The sequence below is a fragment of the Perognathus longimembris genome, chromosome 18 (genome assembly GCF_023159225.1).
Source record: "Perognathus longimembris pacificus isolate PPM17 chromosome 18, ASM2315922v1, whole genome shotgun sequence".
NCBI lineage: Eukaryota > Metazoa > Chordata > Mammalia > Rodentia > Heteromyidae > Perognathus > Perognathus longimembris.
In genome coordinates, this window is record NC_063178.1 from 3,887,469 (window position 1) to 3,907,377 (window position 19,909).

Consider the following 19,909-nt stretch of genomic DNA (forward strand, 5'->3'; position numbering starts at 1 on the left):
TCCAAATAGCCCAAGCAATCTTAAAAACTGTTGGAGGTTTCAAAAGCACTGCAGAACAACAGTAAGGAAGACCTTATACTTGGTCATAAAGACAGGTGGAACAGAATAGAGAATCCAGGAAAAACCTGCGTATGGGCACATAATCTTCCAGGGTACAACACCAATCATGGGATACAGTCCAACAAGTTTGGAAAAACTAGGCAGAGAAGATTGGATCTAACAGATCACATTACAAAAATACTTGATGGATTGGATTCTGGGAGTAGTGGTACATACCTATTACACCAGCACTCAGGAAGATGAGACCTCGAGGAGGCTCATAAGTTAGAGACCAACCTAATTCAATTTCCATAACTACGCAGTGAAACTCTCCCAGAACCAGCCAAACAAAAAGGGTTAGTGACTAGAATACAAGACCTAAAACAGGAAAATCTTCATGACATTGAGTACGATACGATATTCCAAAGCACAGGAAGTGAAAGCAAAAACAAATAACTATCAAAGTTAAAACCTACTGTTAACAGTTTCAAGGCAGCTTAGAAAATGACATTTGCGGGCTGGGAATATGGCCTAGTGGTAAAGTGCTTGTCTTGGATACATGAAGCCCTGGGTTCCTCAGCACCACATATATAGAAAAAGCCAGCAGTGGCGCTGTGGCTCAAGAGCAAAAAGAAGCCAGGGACAGTGCTCAAGCCTTGAAGCCATGCCCCAGGACTGGCAAAAAGAAAATGACATTTGCAAGTTACAAGTGTGGTCTAGGACCACTGTCAATAACCCAAAACTCAACAACACAAAAGAAGGGAATTGCAGTTCAAAAGACCTAAATGGATTTTTTTCAAAGAACAAGTACAAATCAATATCAGTCCTCAGGGAAATGTGATTGAAAACTACAGTGAGTTGCTACCATCTACCATTTAGCACATTTATCAGTAAAAGAAATGCTGAAGATTGGAAATTGGCATCTTTGCATATCGATGGTGGGAATACAAAATTGCACACAACTCTTGAGGAAGACAGCAAAAATGGCGAAGATTGTGTGTGTGTGTGTGTGTTTGTGCTTGTGTTCATAACAGCCTTCTTGACAAAAGCCAAAAAGTGGAAAACATGTCTAACATCACATGAATGAATAAACAAATATGGTAATACAGGTGCTGAAATACTTAGCTTTGGAAAGAGTGAGCTTTTATCCCACTGCAGTGTGGATGAGCTTTGAAAACATTGATCCCAATATAAGCCAGACTTAAAGCAAAAATTCTGTACAATTCTACTTACATAGGAAGTACCAAGAACAGTCAAATTCCTAGAAATAGAAAGTAGAATAGTGGTTTGCTGACAGCAGAGGAAAGGAAAATAAAGGAATTACTGCCTGATGGGCTTAGAGTTCTAGATGAGACCAAAAAAGAATTTGAGGATGGAGAATTGTGATGGTTTTATAATATGAACGGTCCTAATACCACTGAATGTACACTTACATAATGAGAATGATAAACATTGTATGTATTGTACCACAATAAGACAAAAGGTGATCTGGGAGCTGGTGGGTTACTCCTGTAATCCTAGCTACCCATGGGGCTGAGATGGAGGATCATGATTCAAAGCCAGCCCAGGTGGGAAAGTCCCAGAGACTCTTCTCTAATTAACCAGCAAACTGGAAGTGGTGTTGTGGCTCAGTCATAGAGCACTGGCCTTGAGCAAAAGAGCTCAGAGACGTTGCCCAAGCCCCAAGTTTAAGACCCATAAAAGACAAAAAGGAAGGGAGAGTCTCAAATGCTCTCAGAATATCTGGGGACGAAGATTAACCAGAGAAGCAGTCTACAGGGTGTATTTTAGATGTCAAATGAATTAGTAAGATTAATGTTTTTGTTTTGACACTTCAGGAGAATTCCAGGTGAGAGATCAAAAGGGGGGAGAGAAGTAAAGGCAAAATACAGGTAATTTCAGAAGTCCAGAACTTAAGAAAAACTAAGCAGGAAAAGCTCATGAGCAAGGAGTGAAGTAGGTGAAGGGGTTGGTCCTGGAGTTTTGCCCTTTTTTTCATGACAGTCCTGAGGCGTGAGCTCAGGGCCTGGGTACTGTCGCTGAGTCAGCTCCAGGACTGGCTTTTTCTGAGTAGGTTATTGGAGATAAGAGTCTCACAGCCTTTCCAGCCCCCGCTGGCGTCTGAATCCTCAGATCTCAGACTTTATCAGTAACTAGGATTACAGGCGTGAGCCACCAGCCACCTGCCTGACTCTAGACTACTGAAGGCTGCCAACCCACCTGGAAGAACAGGATTTGTACCAGCTGGCAAATGCTATATACTACTTGAGCCACCTCCATGTCCAGCTCTTTTTTTGCTTCTTTGTTATTTGGATTAGGGTCTCATGTTTATATCCAGAGCCAGCCTTCTACGGTGAGATTTCTAACCACAATTTCCTCCATAGCTGGGATTGCAGCTATGAGTTACTGTGGTGTCACCAACTTTGGGCATTGGCTGGATTTGAACTGTGAGCAATGCAACGATTTGAACAGTTTCATTCTACTCAATCACTGTAAAAGAACTTATGCACAGTGGACAGGGTAAAATATTCTAAACTATGGTCTTTGAAATTGCAAACATCATTAATGTCCCTGAGACAGAGTGTTTTCTGGTAGAAATATGAAATTCGTATTAAATGAATGCTTCACAATATGGTGGGGAAAAATTGTTGGTCTGAACACTGATAGATAAGATCAACCAAGAAAGATGAGAGATGATGACCTTGGAAGCTTTCTAGATTTTTCCAATTAGTTACAGCAGAAGGATAGGGAGAAAAGAATGGAGCTGAGCTCTAAGGCCAAGAACCATTTACTATGACTGGACTGATTCAGTCATTAAACTCTGTATAGTGGTTACAGTCTTTTCACCCAAAGACAGTAGGCCAGGCAGTCTTCAGAGAAGCATTGCACAAGTTTCACTTGAAATTTGTTGTCAAGATGATGTACAAAGGGGTTACAGTTACATGCTTAAGGTAGTGAATACGAACACATTTCTTGTCATACCTGTTTTCCCCTTCCTCGTTTTTTCCCTCCTTCCCTCCCCCCCCCCCCCGCCCCTCATCCCATTCCCTTGCTTTTGTTTGTTTTGTTTTTTTTCCAGTTCTGGGGCTTGAGCACCGTCCCTGGCTTCTTTTTGCTTAAGGCTAGCACTCTACCACTTGAGCCACAGCGCCACTTCCGGCTTTTTCTATATATGTGGTGCTGAAGAGTCAACCCAGGGCTTCATGTATATGAGGTGAGCACTTTACCACTGGTCCATATTCCCAGCCCCCCCCCCCTTGCTTTTTGAATTATTTCTTCAAAAATCAAAATTTAAACAGAGATCTTATCCTTACTGTCCATTGTCACTCTAGTCTACAATGCTTATGTCCTGTATGATTAGTGACTGTAAACCAATTTCAGCTCAGGTGACGTATACATACACATCTCTTTTGCTTCGTATAATCTGTTTCTTCTTTTTTCTCTAATTTTCCCCCTCCCTGCTGTCCTCGAGTTGCTTAGTTTGTTTTCCTCAGTGCCCGTTGCAGCTGTTGGGCTCTTTCTACTGTATGTCCCCCCTATTTCCCACTCATTCTGTGTCCTCCTTCAGCTTCTTTCAGATGTGCACCTGTGTACATCTTGTGTGAGGAAAGGGTATAGGGTCCTTTGGTTTCTCTAAGGTTGATTACAAAGAAGTCTTTTGCTTCTTTATCTTTGGTGTTCTTTACAGCCTGGATATTCAATTATGTACATATGAATATATGTACATATAATATGTTAGAGTTTGTGTTTCATTTTGGGGGCCTTTCTCCCAAGGCAGCTCTCCCCCCGCCTTGTTTGGTCTCCTGTGAATTAGTAGCTTGGGTCTTGCTTTCTTTATGTCTCTGTTTTTTATCTCTAACATCCACATATCAGGGAGACCATGAGAAATGGCAGGATCTTTGATAAGCATTGCAATGAGAATGGACTGTTCCCAGGTGCTGGTGGTCCACGCCTGTAAGCCTAGCTACTCAAGAGGCTGAGATCTGAGGACCAGGGTTCAAAGCCAATTTCATGCTCCAATTAACCACCAGAAAACTGGAAATGGCACTGAGGCTCAAAGTAATAGAGCACTACCCTTGAGGGAGAAAGCTCAGGGATAGTGGCCAGGCCCTGAGTTCAAGCCCCACAACCACCACCACCAACAACAAAAGTCGACTGTGTTATTCACGATAGTTAAAAAAAATACAATTAAGTAAAATTTCACTCTTTCAGACTTTCAAGCTTTAGCATTTAAACATACTTTCCATAATGAAGATTGTGATTCACAGGGTTGTAACTGGACAACAGACATTTTAATATATGTAAGCATGATAAAATTTTCATGAAAAGATTCACATCTTACTATCTGGAAGGAAAAGAATACTGTTTTTTATTTGTATTTTAAAAACACCTAGCAGAAGATCACAATAGCTCAATAACTATGTCCATATGAACATGTAAAATGATGCTAAGTGAAATGAACTCTAAGTTATGGAAACAAGTGGTTGGTTATTATTGTTATTTTCAACATACCATGTGAAATTATACCCTGTTTCTTTTGTCTTTCTTTCCTGTGGTTTTACCTCTGGTGTTTCTGTAACTGATTTTGGTACCCTGGATATTGTATATAAGTGTATTGGAACTAGGGAAGGGAAAGGGAACATCAAAATCGAGAGACAAAGGATAAAAAGACAAACCAACTCAAGAGCAAAACTTACAAAACTATGGTGTAAACTAACTGTACAACTTATGTAGGGGGAAGGCCGGAGAAAAATGAGGGAGGAGGTAACAAGTTGGATAAGAAATATATGCACTGCCTTACATATGAAACTGTAACCCATCTGTACATCACTTTGACAATAAAGAAACAAATTAAAAAAATAAAAACCCAAACTTTGTGTTGTAAATGAGTAGTAGCTAATATATAAAGAAAGACACAGTAAACAATTGTAAAGTTGTTCATTTCACCAGGAGTTTATTCTTGTGAGGCTTATTAGCCTGATTACAACTGATTGAGTTCCCCTCTTTTACCATGTAATAGGTACATTAAAGGTATATTTATATAATGGAGTGATTCTGCAAGGAAAAATGATCACAGCGCTAGGTAGAGAGGTCACCAGGACAAGTGGCCTTGTTGTGAACCTATAGCTACACCTGGAATGGGCAGGAAATACAGAGGGACAGGACAGGAAAGCCACTAGCATCAAAGATTTAGGATAAATGTATGAGCAGCAGGAGAAAAAAATTAAGAAGGAAACTACGGGTAACAATCACTAGGACTAAATAGTCTTCAGCTTAGCCTACAGGAAGGGGTTAAAGGATTTCCACATCCAATTTCTATACCTGTGTTCTCATGCGCTTGCCCGCTGGGCCGCCCTTCGGGAGAGGGCTGTCTGCTTGGGGCACGCACTTCCCTTCTCACTGCACTAGGCCATGTATCTTATCAGGCTCCATGAAGGGAGACACATCAGCCAGCGACTCCCACCACTTGAACAGGAATTCGGTGATGGCTATGAACCAGGGGGTAACCTTCTCCTTGCCCTGGGCTGCTCGGTCCAGCAGCTCCTCCAGCTCTTGCCGGCTCACGTAGCGATAGCTTTTGACTTCTCTGGAATCTGGGTTCACTGTGACGTTTTTCCTCACCAACAGAATGTAGCCAACTTCTTGTTCTCCCCAGATAGAATCTGACCGAAACTTATAGTACCCCCGCGTCATAAAACGTATGTCCTTTATGGAAATCTGTATAGAAATAGATGAAGTGTTAACTCAGTAACAGAATAAAAGTTTCAGATAGAAATCAGTTCATTCACTTACTTAAAAATATAAACAAATTGGGGCTGGGAAGATGGCCCAGTGGTAGAGTGCTTGTCTCGTATACATGCAGTCCCGGGTTCGATTCCTCACTACCACATATATAGAAAAAGCCAGAAGTGGCGCTGTGGCTCAAGCGGCAGAGTGCTGGCCTTGAGCACAAAGAAGCCAGGGACAGTGCTCCGGCCCTGAGTTCAGGCCCCAGGACTGGCCAAAAATAAAAATAAACAAATTGTAACCCTTTGATGCAACCACTTCATTAATTAATTACCTCATTAGTGAATTAATTGTAGACGGTGGTCCCACCGAATGCCACACAGTGATTAATACCATAAATGTTGGGCACATGGCAATGAAGAGGTCACACTTCCTGTCTAGGATTATATCTTTCTTTCACACATGAGAATAACAAGAGCACAGAGCACAAAAGGCTACGTTACAGCTCTGGGGAGCACACACACTTGGGATTTCACCAAGACTTTCTCAGAATAGTGACGGGGAAGCGCAAGGTTCTTTCTCTCTGCTACAGTGACTTGATTCCTAGCCTGTCCCATGGAGCAGGCCCAAGTGGAAGCTCCCCCAGTCATCTTGTCTGGATCAGGACGGTGATTCCCGCTGCCAGGCACTGGCTAGGAGTGGAGGGCAGATACCAGGCCCACAGCTTACAGCTGTGTGAGCCTGTGTGTCTTGTCTTGCTGGAAACCGGTGTGTACCTGCTCCTTAGGAATCCCCAGCTCGGCCTGCAGACGCCTCAGAGCCGCCCTCTTGATGCCGATGGCCTCTTTCTCTTCCAGTTCCTCAGGGTTGTAGAGTGGGTGACCAGAACAGGAGTCCGAAAAATACCCTGGAAAACAAACACCCACAAAGTGCTCTGATTGGGAGGTTTCTTTCTCCTAAACTGGACGGTTTCCTTTCTAGTCATTGCCTAGTGGATAAAATAGAAAGTGATAGATGCAGCTCCCGATGTATTAGGGAAACATCAATGTATCTTCCTTTACCAAATAGATTGGCCAGTACTACTAATGCTATTCACACGAATATCTTACTTTCACGAATGATAGTTCATTTTGTTGAATTTTTTGTTTTTCCACATTTTTTCTTATTGTGTTTTTTTTTTTTAATCTATTAATTTAAAAAGTATTTCTGTGCCTATCCTGGGGCGTGACTCAGGACCTGGGCATTGTTCCTGACCTTTTTTTGCTCAAAGCTAGCACTCTGTCACTTAAGTCACAGCTCCATTTCTGACTTTTTTCAGTGGCTAACTGCAGAGAAGAGTTTCACAGACTTTCTTGCCCAGGTTGGCTTTGAACCTCAGTCCTTAGATATCAAGCTCCTGAGTAGCTAAAGTTACATGCATGAGCCACCCATACTGGCTCCTACTCCTTATTTCATTTTATTTCTTAAGGTAATATCTCACTCCAGTGCTCTTAATATTGTCAAACTCTAAATCTTCTTACCTCAGCCTCCTGAGCGCAGGAATCACAAGTTCACACAACGATGCCTGGCTATGTGTTGCGTTTTAAGACAAGTAGGTCTACAAAACTCACTGATGCAATTTCAGTGTCTTCTCATTTTCAGTTGGAATGGAAATAATTAGCCTAAAGTGGGCTTTGATGGATTTGATAACTCAGTTCCCTTAGCTTTCAACTGTGTAGACTCACCAGGAAACATGTACTTAGCATCTGATCTTTGTTGTATCAAGAGCTGGTCTTCCATGTTGAAGAGGACGACACTGAAGCTCCGGTGCCTCAGTCCTGCAAGTGGGGTGCACATGAGCTCATTTGGAACCGAGGTCCATTTGGAGTCTTTGCATATATGGCCTTTTCCTATTCCCTCATTACGCCATCTAGGCCAGTATTCTGGCATCGCCAACATCTAGTCACCCTTGTGTTCTAGGTCAGGCGCTGATCACTTAGACATCCCGTATTCATTTATGCCCAACAATGGCTGAAAGTTGTCAGTGCAGTTTCCCTCCACTCACAATCAAGAAAACTAGAGAGGCTCTGGTGGTTCCTACCCAGGAGGCTGAGATCTAAGGATCATGTTTCAAAGCCAGCCTGGGCAGGAAAGTTAATGAGACTCATCTCCAATTAACCAACAAAAAGCCAGAAATGAAGGTGAAGGTGTCGCTCAAGTGGTAGAGTGCTAGCCATGAGAACTAAAGTTCAGGGACAGTGCCCAGACCCTGAATTCATGTCCCACGACAAGCAGATAGATGGGAAAGAAAGGAAAGATGAAAGAAAAAAAAAGAAAGGAAGAAAGGAAGGGAAGGAAGGGGGAGGGAGGGAGGCAGGAGAGGAAGGAAGAAAGGAGGGGAAGAGGGAAGCAAGAAAGGAGAAGGGAAGGGAAAGTAAGGAAGGAGAAGAGAAGGGAAGGGAAAAGAAGGAAGGACAGAAGGAGGACGGGAGGGAAGGAAGGGATGGAGGAAAGAAAGACGGGGAATGGAGGGAAGGAGGGAAGTGGGAAGGGAGGAAGGGAGGGAGGGAGGAAGAAAACTAGAGATAAAGAAGTGATTACTCCTAATGCACACTTGGTAACTCAGGTCTGGGATGTTGCCTGGCCCGATCCAAGAGTCCTGGCTGCCACCGTTACTGGTGGTATACCACCAAGGCTGATGAGTGACCCAGTAGCACAGAACCACGCGTTCCCGGGCATTGCTGGGGCATTGCTTGCAACGCTGAAGTGGCCCTCACCCCCCAGGCTCCCGGCAGAGCCTTTCAAGGCAGCTGCAGCATGCTGGGGAGTACAGTGTCCTCACCTGTATTCTTCCCCCTTCCGAGATCTTGCCTGATTCGGAGAGTAGCTGATGGCACAGAGTGTAAACACAAGCCCGACCCTCCTTCCCACTCACCCCTTTCCATGTTCTCCTTCAAGTGACAGTTCCTCTTGGTTTCACATCCTAAGACGCGGTCGTGCTCGTCAACAACGATGAACATCTCATCCAGCTGTTTTCTCTGCAGTTCATCAAGGTGAGTGGTACCTGCCTCAGCCATACCTGAAAGCACAGATTCGTCGAACGTGGATCCTCTCTGCTTTTAATTCCAATGCAAAGCAGAAGAGAAAACGTAGCTGAATTCTTCCCACACTGACGATGGGAATTGTACAAATGCAGAAACGCATGAGTGTTTGGAGATGGCTGGGTATAGCATTGATAGTTATTTAGTTCTTGTAAACTCTTAAAGAATGCTTCAAGTTATTTGGTTCTTCTGAAACCTTAAAACATGTTTCTGAATTTTGTCATCTCACAGGCCTTGAAAAACTTGTCAGGAATATCTTGTCATGAAGCTAAAGAAAACTTATTTTTTATTTTATTTATAAAAAATAACAACATGACTACCACGTTGTCTTTTTGGGTTATAATTTTTACTTACCTTTAAGTGGTTATACAAAGGAATTCTCATTTAACAATGCAGTTTATGAATGCAATCAATACACATTCTTTTTTGTCATTGTTGCTTGTGGGGTTTGAACTCTGGACCTGGCGTTTTCTCTGAGTGCTTCAACTCAAGGCTAGCGCTCTCCCACTTGAGCCACAGCAACACTTCCAGTTTTCTGGTGGTTAACTGGACCTAAGAGTTTCCCAGTCTTTCTTGGCTGGGCAGGCTTTGAATCGTGATCCTCAGATCTCAGCCTTCTGCATAGCTAGGATTACAGGTATAAGCCACTGACGCACTGTCTTTTAATTTGTTTTCTTTCATTTCATGCTTGCCTTATTCCTAAAGAGATTACAAGCAATATGTGGGAATTACAGAAGCCAATGATCACAACATCCTCAAAGCAATTCCATACCTCATAGAAGGGGTTTCTCTTAAGAAAGATGGGAGATAAGAGAACTTGGGTTAAAGGTAATTGAGTACAGCAGCACCAGACAGATTTGAAATGCCATCTACAGAGTGAGAGTCATAGGAGACACAGACATCGGCTCTCACCCCCTCTGAAGTCCTGTGCAGCCGCTGAGTCCTGTAGTTGGAAATGCACAACCTCAGCTCCAGCTGGGCTCATATATGTGTGTGTGTGTGTGTGTGTGTGTGTGTGTGTGTGTACAAATATGGGTGGAGTTAGTAATGCCATTGTTGTTTTGAGTGAAGACATTTCCAAATTAGTTGAGAAATCAGTATAAATCTTTTATTTCTTTCTTTCTTTAGCCAGTCCTTGGGCTTGATGAACTCAGGGCCTGGGCACTGTCCCTGAGCTTTTTTTTTTTTTTTTTCTCAAGGCTAGCTGGCACTCTACCACTTGAGCCACAGCGCCACTTCATTTCTGGCTTTTTCTGTGTATGTGGTACCAAGGAATCTAAACCCAGGGCTTCATGCATGCCAGGCAAGCACTCTACCACTGAGCCACATTCCCAGCCCAGTATAAACCCTTCTAGTCAATAATGGATCATGCTGAAATTGTTGTTTCTCTGTGTATCAACATAAAATAATTTAAACGATAAGTGGGCAGTTTTAAAACTAGATTCAATGTGTATCAAACCCCAATAGAGTTGATTGCATAAAGAATATTCTGGGGCTCGAGCTGAGAATGTGGCTTAATGTCAGGGTGCTTGCCTGGCATGCATGAAGCCCTGGGTTTGATTCCTCAGTACCATATACACAGAAAAAAGCCAGAAATGAAGTGGCGTTGTGGCTCAAGTGGTAGAGTGCCAGCTAGCCTTGAGCAAAAGAAGCTCAGAGACAGTGTCTAGGCCCTGAGTTCAAGCCCCAGTACTGGAAAGAAAGAAAGAAAGAAAGAAAGAAAGAAAGAAAGAAAGAAAGAAAGAAAGAAAGAAAGAAAGAAAGAAAGAAAGAAAGAAAGAAAGAAAGAAAGAAAGAAAGAAAGAAAGAAAGAAAGAAAGAAAGAAAGAAAGAAAGGAAAAAGAAAGGAAAGAAAGAAGGAAGGAAGAAAGGAAGGAAGGAAGGAAAAGGAAAGAAAAGAAAGGCCAATGAGAAACAGAATAACAATATATTTGACCAAATATTTGTTATTGTGTGATAAAGTTTTCCTAGAAACCTAAGAAAAACTGGTAAATTTGGTTCACGTGGGACACAAAGAAATGGTGTAGTATCTAGGCAGGGAGAAGATTGGGTAATACCACAACCAATGTCCCCCTCTGGAAGTAGGCCAGACAGAACCCAGTGCATACAGAAATTTCACGATGAGTGTAGGTAGGTAGTATTAGCTGAGGCTTAAGAGATGAGCTGAGCCGGTAGCCAGCATTATATGAAAGCAGATTTCTCACCAAAGTGTGAGGCTGGAACAAAACCTGGAACAGAAAGAAGCCAGAAGCAGAAGTGCCTGGAGCAGAGACGGTGCGGGGGCTCAGCCTCCCCTCTGGTCCACGCACGGGCTTGAGTCATCCTCTTAGGGCACTGAGGATTTGGCTGGCCTTCTTGGCATGGGAATCCGTCCTATCCCCAGCATATCCCTTTCCCTCAGGCCCTGGGATATGTGCCTTTACTTACCTGCGGCTAGCCGCTTCTCCGTATGCAATCTTGGGGATATTAATTTCGTAAGATACGGCCTCTTACACTCCAGAGGAGTCTTCGTGGCAGTCACCTCTGCTTTCCTCCTAGTCCTGAGCTAAAGGGGAACCCTCCTCTCCATACAGACACATTGGCACCGCTCCTAGATTTCTTCTCTCTCCTGCAACATCCTCCTGGCCTGGGCCTTTATTCCAACTATCTGGGTGTGGTCGATCCTTGAAATCTGGTCAAACTGGAAGTTGGATAACATTTTGTAAGTCTGTGTGGTCTAGCATCCTCTTTTAGAAAGTGGAGCGATTTTTCAGTGATATTTTAGGGCTTAGGCAAAAATGGAACCGCCCAAAAGGGACAACATTGGAATTATTGTCTTATTTATTTATGTAACCAGTGATGAACATAATCAGAATACTGCCAGTTTATCTTCTCAGTTTTGACATTTGTTCTTGTTCAGTTCTTTGTGGATGTCTCACCAAATTGTCAATCCTCTCACTTTGGATTTGTCTGTCACTCCTTTTAATCCCAGCTGAAAACGAAAATCAACGAAATGATGTTGAGACCTCTCACAAAACACCATTTTGGAGCCCGTGCTGTCATTAAACCTGTCATGGGAGTGGTAGTCCTTCCTGACAGCAGAGACCTGTACCCTCACACAGTCGTGGGCTCGTTGGAGCTGTGCATAGGTCTGAGCAGGTGATGGTCGTCACCACACCGTACAGTGGGCAGAGCGAGGAGCACTGCAAGTCTGTCTCCATAGGGAAAGTGGCGTTGGTAGTTCCTCTGCCGGAAGTCCATTGTCCAGGGTACTTTGGATGGTATGTATCTTTTGAATATATACATAAAGGCGCATTGCCTGTCTAATGTGAATCTGTTAAATAGAATTTACGTGAGGCTCCTGAACTGGGGCCAACCACCCGGACAAAACATATTTATCATATCTGACTTCCTAAGAAATCTGGGGGAAGAAAGGTAATAGCCCACTCCCCAAACAAGCTACTTTAAATTGCATGAGAAAGAAGCCCCTTGTGTGTTGATCTTATAAGTAGGGTGACTTTGAAATGACTGATTCACTTTTGCTCCCTGTTGCTGCCTTGCTAGCCCTTGTCTGTGTACGTAGTTCAGCTTATGGGGAAACTCGTTCATTTCAGCTACAAGCCTCGTCAAGAGATTGGTTCACATTTCAGACAGAATAACAGTGCTTGAAGACAAGGTGTATGAATTAGGACAAAAAGAAAACATAACCCGAACATATGAGATATTTAGATAACGTTAAAACTGAAACCATTAAAAATGAAACTAATGAATCACAGGCATAGAAAAAGAAGGAGAAATAGAGCAAGCTAAAGACATAAAAATAAGCCAGGTCCCCGTGACTCACCCCTGGAATCCTAGCTACTCAGGAGGCTGAGATCTGAGGATTGTGGTTTGAAGCCAGGCCTTTTCTGTTAGGTGGTGCTGAGGAATCAAACCCAGGGCTCCATGCATACTAGGCAAGCACTCTACCACTAAGCCACCTTCCCAGCCCACTTCCGGCTTTTTCTGAGTAGTTTATTGGCGATAAGAGTCTCATGGACTTTCCTGCCCCAGCTGGCTTCAAACCATGATCATCAGATCTCAGCCTCCTGAGCAGCTAGGATTACAGGTGTGAACCACATCTCAGCCTCCTGAGCAGCTAGGATTACAGGTGTGAACTACAAGCACCCGGATTTTGTGAAATGTATTAACTTTGAAAACTAATAGACTTCCTTTATTCTTTCAAGTATTGTGTCCATTAAGGGTATTATTTACAAATAGCACAATTCTGCAAGGAAAAATGGTACCAACAGCGGTCAGAGAGGTCACCTGTACAAGTGGTCCTAGTGTGAACCTGTGTCTACACCTGGAAAGGGCAGGAAATACGGAGGGAGAGTGGGGAAAAGCCCCCAGCACAAAAGATGTAGGACAAATGGTACACTGTACAAGTTGCAGAGGAAAAACAAGAGGTGAAGGAAACCAAGAGTGCACTTAGGTAAGACTAAGTCTAAGCTTAGCCTAGAGGAAGGGATTGAAGGATTTCCACACTCCCTTTCTTTCTTTCTTTTTTTCATTTTGGTCATGGGGCTTGAACTCTGGGCCTGGGCATTGCCCCTGAGCTCTTCAGCTCAAGGCTAGCGCTCTACCATTCCAGCCACAGCGCCACTTCCCCCACACTCCATTTCTTTAACTGTGTCCTCATGCGCTCGCCTCTCGGGCTGCCCATCAGGAGAGGGCTGTCTGCTTGGGGCACTTCCTTCCTTCCTCGCTTCACAGTTCACAGGGCTGGTCAGGTGCCCTGAAGAGAGACACATCAGGCAACAGCAGGAAGTCTGCGATGGCCAGGACCCCCAGGTGACCCCCAGGTAGCCTCCCGACAGACACGGGGTTTAGCCCTGACTTTCTCCGAATAGCCATGGGAAAGAACGAGGTGCTTGCTCCCCATGGCGTGCCTTGGTTCGCAGGCTGTCCTGTGAATGGACTTGGCTGGTGTCCCACGGGTGGTGAAGTTCCCTGTGAAAAGTAGACACTCTCCCAGCACGCACTCTCTAAGTCATCTCGTCCGGGTGGCGTTTCTTGTCTTAGCGTTGGCCGGTGTGTCCCTGCTCCCCAGGGATCCCCAGCTGCAGACGTCCGGAGCTGAACCTCGTGAAGCCCATGGCCTCTTTCTCTTCCAGCTCCTCAGGGTGGTGGGGTGGGTGACCAGAACAGCCGTCAGAAAAATGCCCCGGAAAAAGTTACAGAAGGTGCTGTTTCATTGTGGGCTTTTTCTTTTCCCTAAACAGGGAAATTTCTAGTCACTGCTTAATGGATGAAATAGATAATAGAGGTAACTGTGACTCAACACGCGCACATGAGTTTATCTTCTTTTAGCAACTGTATGGTCTGATACTTTTTATTTTTAATATTCACAGTGGAGTCTCAATTTCTTACCATTACATTCTTTTTTTTTTTTTTTTTTTTGCCAGTCCTGGGGCTTTGGACTCAGGGCCTGAGCACCATCCCTGGCTTCTTTTTGCTCAAGGCTAGCACTCTGCCACTTGACCCACAGTGCCACTTCTGGCCATTTTCTATATATGTGGTACTGGGGAATCGAACCCAGGGCTTCATGTATACGAGTCAAGCACTCTTGCCACTAGGCCATATTCCCAGCCCACAATTACATTCTTTTTGCTCTCCTTTTTGTTTTGTTTTCTACTTTTTCTTTATCTCTCTCTCTCTCTCTCTCTCTCTCTCTCTCTCTCTCTCTCTCTCTCTCTCTCTCTCTCTCTGTGTTGTATGTGTGTGTCCATTTCCTGGAGTTGATTTTATTTTTATATTACTTTTTTTTTTAATACAAAAGATCTTACTCTATACTCCTTGCTGCTCTGCAACTCAAACCACCTCCTCAAGCCTCAGCCTGCTGAGTGCTGAGTTCGGGGCATCGCTGGCCTAGATGTGGGGACAGACTGAAAAATATCTCATTGCAAATTGGCCCAGTAGACACCCAAAATCACTGCACTAAGGATGCTGAAGCAGGAGGATCTCAAGTTGGTGGTCAGCCCTGAGATACACGATGAGACCTCGTCTCAAAATATGACAGACAGACAAAAAGAAAGAAACAACTGAGGAAGAAAACCCTAATAAATCCATTTTCTTGTTTCCTAAATACATGATGACAAGTTTTCTAAGAACAGTACTTCACCTTCCCTCCTCAGGTAAAATAAAAGTTAGCTATGGATGGGACTTTGGGTATTTTTTTTGGTGTAAATCATAATACTAAGTTACTCTGTGAAGGAAGTATGATTCATGTGTGTCCGTTTGGTTCTTGGCAGATTTTCATGTTTGACTAATTCCATTGGATTTGTTGTTCTTGTAGTTCTTTTGAACAAAGCCATAGGCCACGAGGAGTGCTGGAGTTCTACTTAGAGTTGTTGTATAGAGTGGTTGTATAGAGTGGCAGGATTGGTTTCAGACGTCTCCTAGGAGTTTCTTGTCTGTTTTCATTTTTTGGGGGTGTGTGTGTGCTGGTTCTGGGGCTTGAACTCGGGGGCTAAAGCACTGTCCCTGAGTACCACCACGTGAGCCACAGCCCCACTTCTGGCTTTTAAATTTTTTAAAATTTCTTTTTGCCAGTCCTGGGGCTTGGACTCGGGGCCTGAGCACTGTCCCTGGCTTCTTTCTGCTCAAGGCTAGCACTCCGCCAACTTGAGCCACAGCGCCACTTCTGGCTTTTTTCTATATATGTGGTACTGAGGAATCGAACCTAGGGCTTCACGTATATGAGGCAAGCACTCTTGCCACTAGGCCAAATTCCCAGCCCCACTTCTGGCTTTTTATGAGCAGTTAACTGGAAATAAGAGTCACATGGACATTCCTACCCAGGCTGACTTCAAACCTTGATCTTCAAACCTCAGCCTCCGGAGTACCTAGGATACTTAGGATTATAGGCACCTTAAGATACTGGCACCTAATTGTCTGTTTTGCACTATTTTTAAAATAAACTTGAGAAAATTGTAGACAGATTAAAACATATATGGGAACGAAGCAAACACAGCCAGGCGTCAGGGGCTTATGCCTGGAATCCTAGCTACTCAGAAGGCTGAGACCTGGAGGATTATGATTCCAAGCTAGCCAAGGCCAAAAAGTCCATAAGAGTCCATGTCTAACTAGAAAAATCCTGGACTGGATGTGTGGCTCAAGTGGTAGAGTTCCATCCACATATGCAAAAGGATCAACCATCAGAGGGCCTGAATTCGAGCCCAGAGAAAACGGAGACGATAGCATGACGAAGTAGATGGAAAAGTTCAAAGTAGTGACGTATGGATCATGAGCAACGAAGCGCCTTAGGTCCCAGTTTGCTCAAGGTGGACACAGCCTTCCTTCCCAAAGCAGGAACAGCTCTGGGAGGATTCTCACACACAGGATGACTTTCAAGGAATTTGTCCAGTTCCTCCTGGGTCAGGTCGCCCCTGCCATTTCATTCAATGGGACTTAGATTATAGTCTAATTCTTCCTCACGAGCAGGAGGCAAGGTTTCATCTTCTCCTCAAACTGGATCTGATTTTGCCTTGTCATCATGCCTCGCCACAGTGATAATGTCCTCCCGAAAAACCTGTACGCCAGTGACACCCTCAAAGTGTTCACATAAAGCAGCAGAAAACATAGAATGTGTAGGAAACGAAGGAAAATAAGCCCTCGGTGTTTAACAACTTCCTTTTGTAATTGGTAATGACTCCACACTTAATTGTTTGTAGACTCAGATCTTGATAATAATCTGGCTTTGATGTCTTTGATGCAACCAAACGGTCCTGCCCTGTCCTGTTACTGTAACGAACTGAACCCTCCACCTCTAGCGGGGGAAGATCTGGAGGCCCCCCACCGGCTTCGCGAGGGCAATCTATCTGTGTCTGCTCAGCCGTCTGCTTTGAAGGGAATGGAGGGGCGAGGCAGTGGCGGCAGATTGCAGCTTTCTTCTTAGTGCACACTTGCAATTTCCGTTTTCCTGTCGTCTGGAACGTCTGGTGCCTGCCGTCGGTAGTCCTCCTCGGGACACACTGGACGTCACCGTCTCAGCCTCTGCAGGTCCCAGCCTCCTCAGGGCCCGCGGCTCGCCTTTGCTCTGCCATCCTGCTTCACGCTGGCAGGGCCCCGGGGAGTCCCAGCTTAGCCAGTGGTCATCCCCACATGGCCTTGTCACTCCTGTGCTCTCCTTCTCTTCCAGCTCGGTGGGGTTGCTTAGAGGGTAGCTGGGGCAGGAGTCAGTGACATGCAGCCTCATCCCTAGAAAGAATTTTCAGAGAAATAGCCCTCTTTGTTTATTCCTGGAAGCAGGATAGGCGGCCCGTGGCTGCGATCGTTAATCATCGCTGGCGGGAGGGAAGAACAGGTTTGCACAGTCTGGGTCCCTGCTGCAAAAATGTGGGTCAGGTGCCTCCAGGTGGCCGGCCGTAGAGCTGCGCCTAAAAAAGTCACAGCCCCGATCCTAGTCCCCATGCTGAAGGGCTTGCCTATTTTTTGTGCCAGTCCTTGAACTCAGGGCTTGGGTGCTGACCCTTAAGTTTTTTGCTCCAGTCTAGCCCTCTACCACTTGAGCCACAACTCCACTTCTTGCCTGGCCTGGCTTCGAACCGTGATCCTCAGATCTCAGCCTCCTGATTAGCCATGCCGTGCTCAGCCTTCTGTTGTGTGTGTGTGTGTGTGTGTGTGTGTGTGTGTGTGTGTGTGTGTTCATGAACTGCACTAAGGAGTTTCAGCATGGTATTTCATACATGCATATGCTATATTTTGCTCAGAATAACCCTCTCCATTGATCTTTGCCCCTCATTGAGATTCTCTATGTCATCTTCATACATAGTTGCAGTGCTTTTCAAAATGATTCCTCTATTTCCCTCTCCCCTTCTGCTTCATTTGTGGATGCTAAACTTAAAACACACATATTCATGGACATGTACATACACATATACCTATATACAGAAATTATCTATATATTATATATTGTATAATATTCATCATGTATTATATAATTATAGAATATACGTTTTATCATGATATGTACTATTGTTATAATTATATATTATGCTAGTGTATATTTATATTTTCATTACTATAAATTACATGCTAATTTCTGTATATAGGTATATATATATATATATATATATATATATATATATATATATAGTATGTGCCCATGAATACATTTGTTTTAGGTCTCTATTATTATATGAAGTCTCTATTATTGATGATTTATTTCTCCCTCCGATTGTTAGTTTTGCTGTATATACATTTTGGGGCTCTTTTATACATATTTATAAAGTACTTGTGATTCTTTTATCCTCCTGATCAGCTAACCCTTCTCTCACTATAAAATGTCTATGTGATTAGCCAGTCTTTCAATGGCTTCTAATTTCAATTGCTTTCCATGGAGTAAAAACCTCAAATCCTTTCCTATAAGGCCTTATATAATGTGGGACAAACTTTGATTTTATTCTTCACATTCTTCTGTAGTCACTCTGATTTGATTTGCTGTTCTTTGAAAATTTCTCTACTTCCTGTCTCAGGGTATTTATATTTGTTATTTCCATTTCCCAGAACCATCTCTCAGATACAGCCGTGGCTTACACTTTTGTTAAGGCTTTGCTAATCTTAGGAGAAACATCATATCCCCATTCCCGTTAAAATCTCACCCCTGAAATTTATTCATAGCAAACCATTATTGGGCATGTTCTATATATTAATTTATCTGTATGTCTGCTATTTATCTTGTTCTACTAGAATAAATATCCCACGAGATAAAGTTATTTTTACTTATTTTTCAGAATAAAAAGCACATACAGATTGTGGAAGGAATTAGTGTTTCTCCTTTCAGCACTCTGCTAGAACTATCTCTGAAGTATACCCTGTATTTACTTATCAAATTAAAGGAGTAATTAAAAAAATGTCTGTGTGCGTGTCTGGTGGAATCTTTCCCCTCAACGTGTGTTTTGTCAGTATGGGGGCGTGACTTTGGATCTCTCTCGAGTACTGCTGCTCGGCAGGGGATTGGAGCTGGGAGAGAGGACCGTTGTCATGGTGCGTCTTTTTCCACTCTTTGTCTTCCAACCTATTTGCATGTTTAAATCCACAGTGTCTTCCTTGTAGAGAAAACATTGCTGATTTTTGTCAGCACCCACTCCTTGCTCAGGGGGTGGGAGGCTTCGTTGCATTATCTCCATGTGAAAAGGAGACTGTGCCACTATTTGGCGTTGTGATTTTCGTTTTGAGACAGGGTCTGTGTAGCTCCAGTGTGCTTCAAACTCACCACTCTCCCGCATTAGCCTTATGAGTGTTGAGATTAAAGGCATGCACTACCTTTCTTGGCAGTGTGCAGTTTAAGAATGATGGTGGTTAGTCATCCTATGTCTCACAGAAGGCAAGACAAGAGTTACAACTTTTGGAGACAGAAAATGACTAGGGAAAGGAAATTAGTCTTTTGGAGAAGTCACACTAGATGAGTACATTAGTTTCGGGGACGCCGCTTCTCAGCAGTGTACCGACAGGCAAGGTTAATCACTTGAATTTACTCTGGGCTGGGCTCCTGAAGGTTACACTGCTGGCGCTGGCTATGCCCTAAACCCAGCTTCCAATGGCTCTAGACCTCCTGCTGGGAGAACAAACTTTAGTGTTGTCACTGTTTTCTGTAACAATTTGTAGATTTTTTTTTTTTTTTTGGTCGGTCATGGGGCTTGAACTCTTGGCCTGGGCGCTGTCCCTGAGCTCTGCAGCTCAAGGATAGCGCTCTACCACTTGAGCCACAGCGCCACTTCCGGTGTTCTGGTGGTTAATTGGAGGTGAGTCTCATGGACCTTCCTGCCTGGGCTGGCTTTGACCGGTGAGCCTCAGATCTCAGCCTCCTGAGTAGCTGGGATTCTAGGCGAGCCACAGGTGCCCGGCTCCATCTGTAGATTTCATGTGCCTTCAGTCTGGGACTGGTGATTCTTTGCAGACAACTGGACCCAATTTAACAGTCGCAGTCAGTAGACAGATTCCCTAGTGATCAGTGCCCCTGAAGCCTCGACGTGTCTGAAACCTGGTTCCCAGGTGTGTCCCACAGGCCATCTCCTCAAATGGGCGAATGTGGAGACCGG

The 19,909-nt window shown here is 44.0% G+C and overlaps 1 protein-coding gene across 1 annotated transcript; it reads right to left on the minus strand.

The window, feature by feature from the left end:
- Positions 1 to 5,436: 5,436 nt before the first annotated feature.
- LOC125367332 (isopentenyl-diphosphate delta-isomerase 2-like) lies at positions 5,437 to 8,822 on the minus strand. The gene is made up of 4 exons (XM_048368002.1): positions 8,681 to 8,822; positions 7,491 to 7,583; positions 6,543 to 6,673; positions 5,437 to 5,757 (listed from the first exon to the last, which is right to left on the minus strand). Exons 1-4 carry the CDS (start codon positions 8,820 to 8,822, stop codon positions 5,437 to 5,439), a joined length of 687 nt encoding a protein of 228 aa, XP_048223959.1.
- Between the last annotated feature and the right edge of the window lie 11,087 nt (positions 8,823 to 19,909).

Excerpts from the sequence above, each read along its gene's own strand:
- LOC125367332 (XM_048368002.1), bottom strand. The coding sequence starts at position 8,822 with ATGGCTGAGGCAGGTACCACTCACCTTGATGAACTGCAGAGAAAACAG. Across the intron at positions 6,674-7,490 it reads TGCTAAGTACATGTTTCCTG|GGTATTTTTCGGACTCCTGT; the intron begins GTGAGTCTACAC and ends TTTGTTTTCCAG. Across the intron at positions 5,758-6,542 it reads TGGGGATTCCTAAGGAGCAG|ATTTCCATAAAGGACATACG; the intron begins GTACACACCGGT and ends ATTTCTATACAG.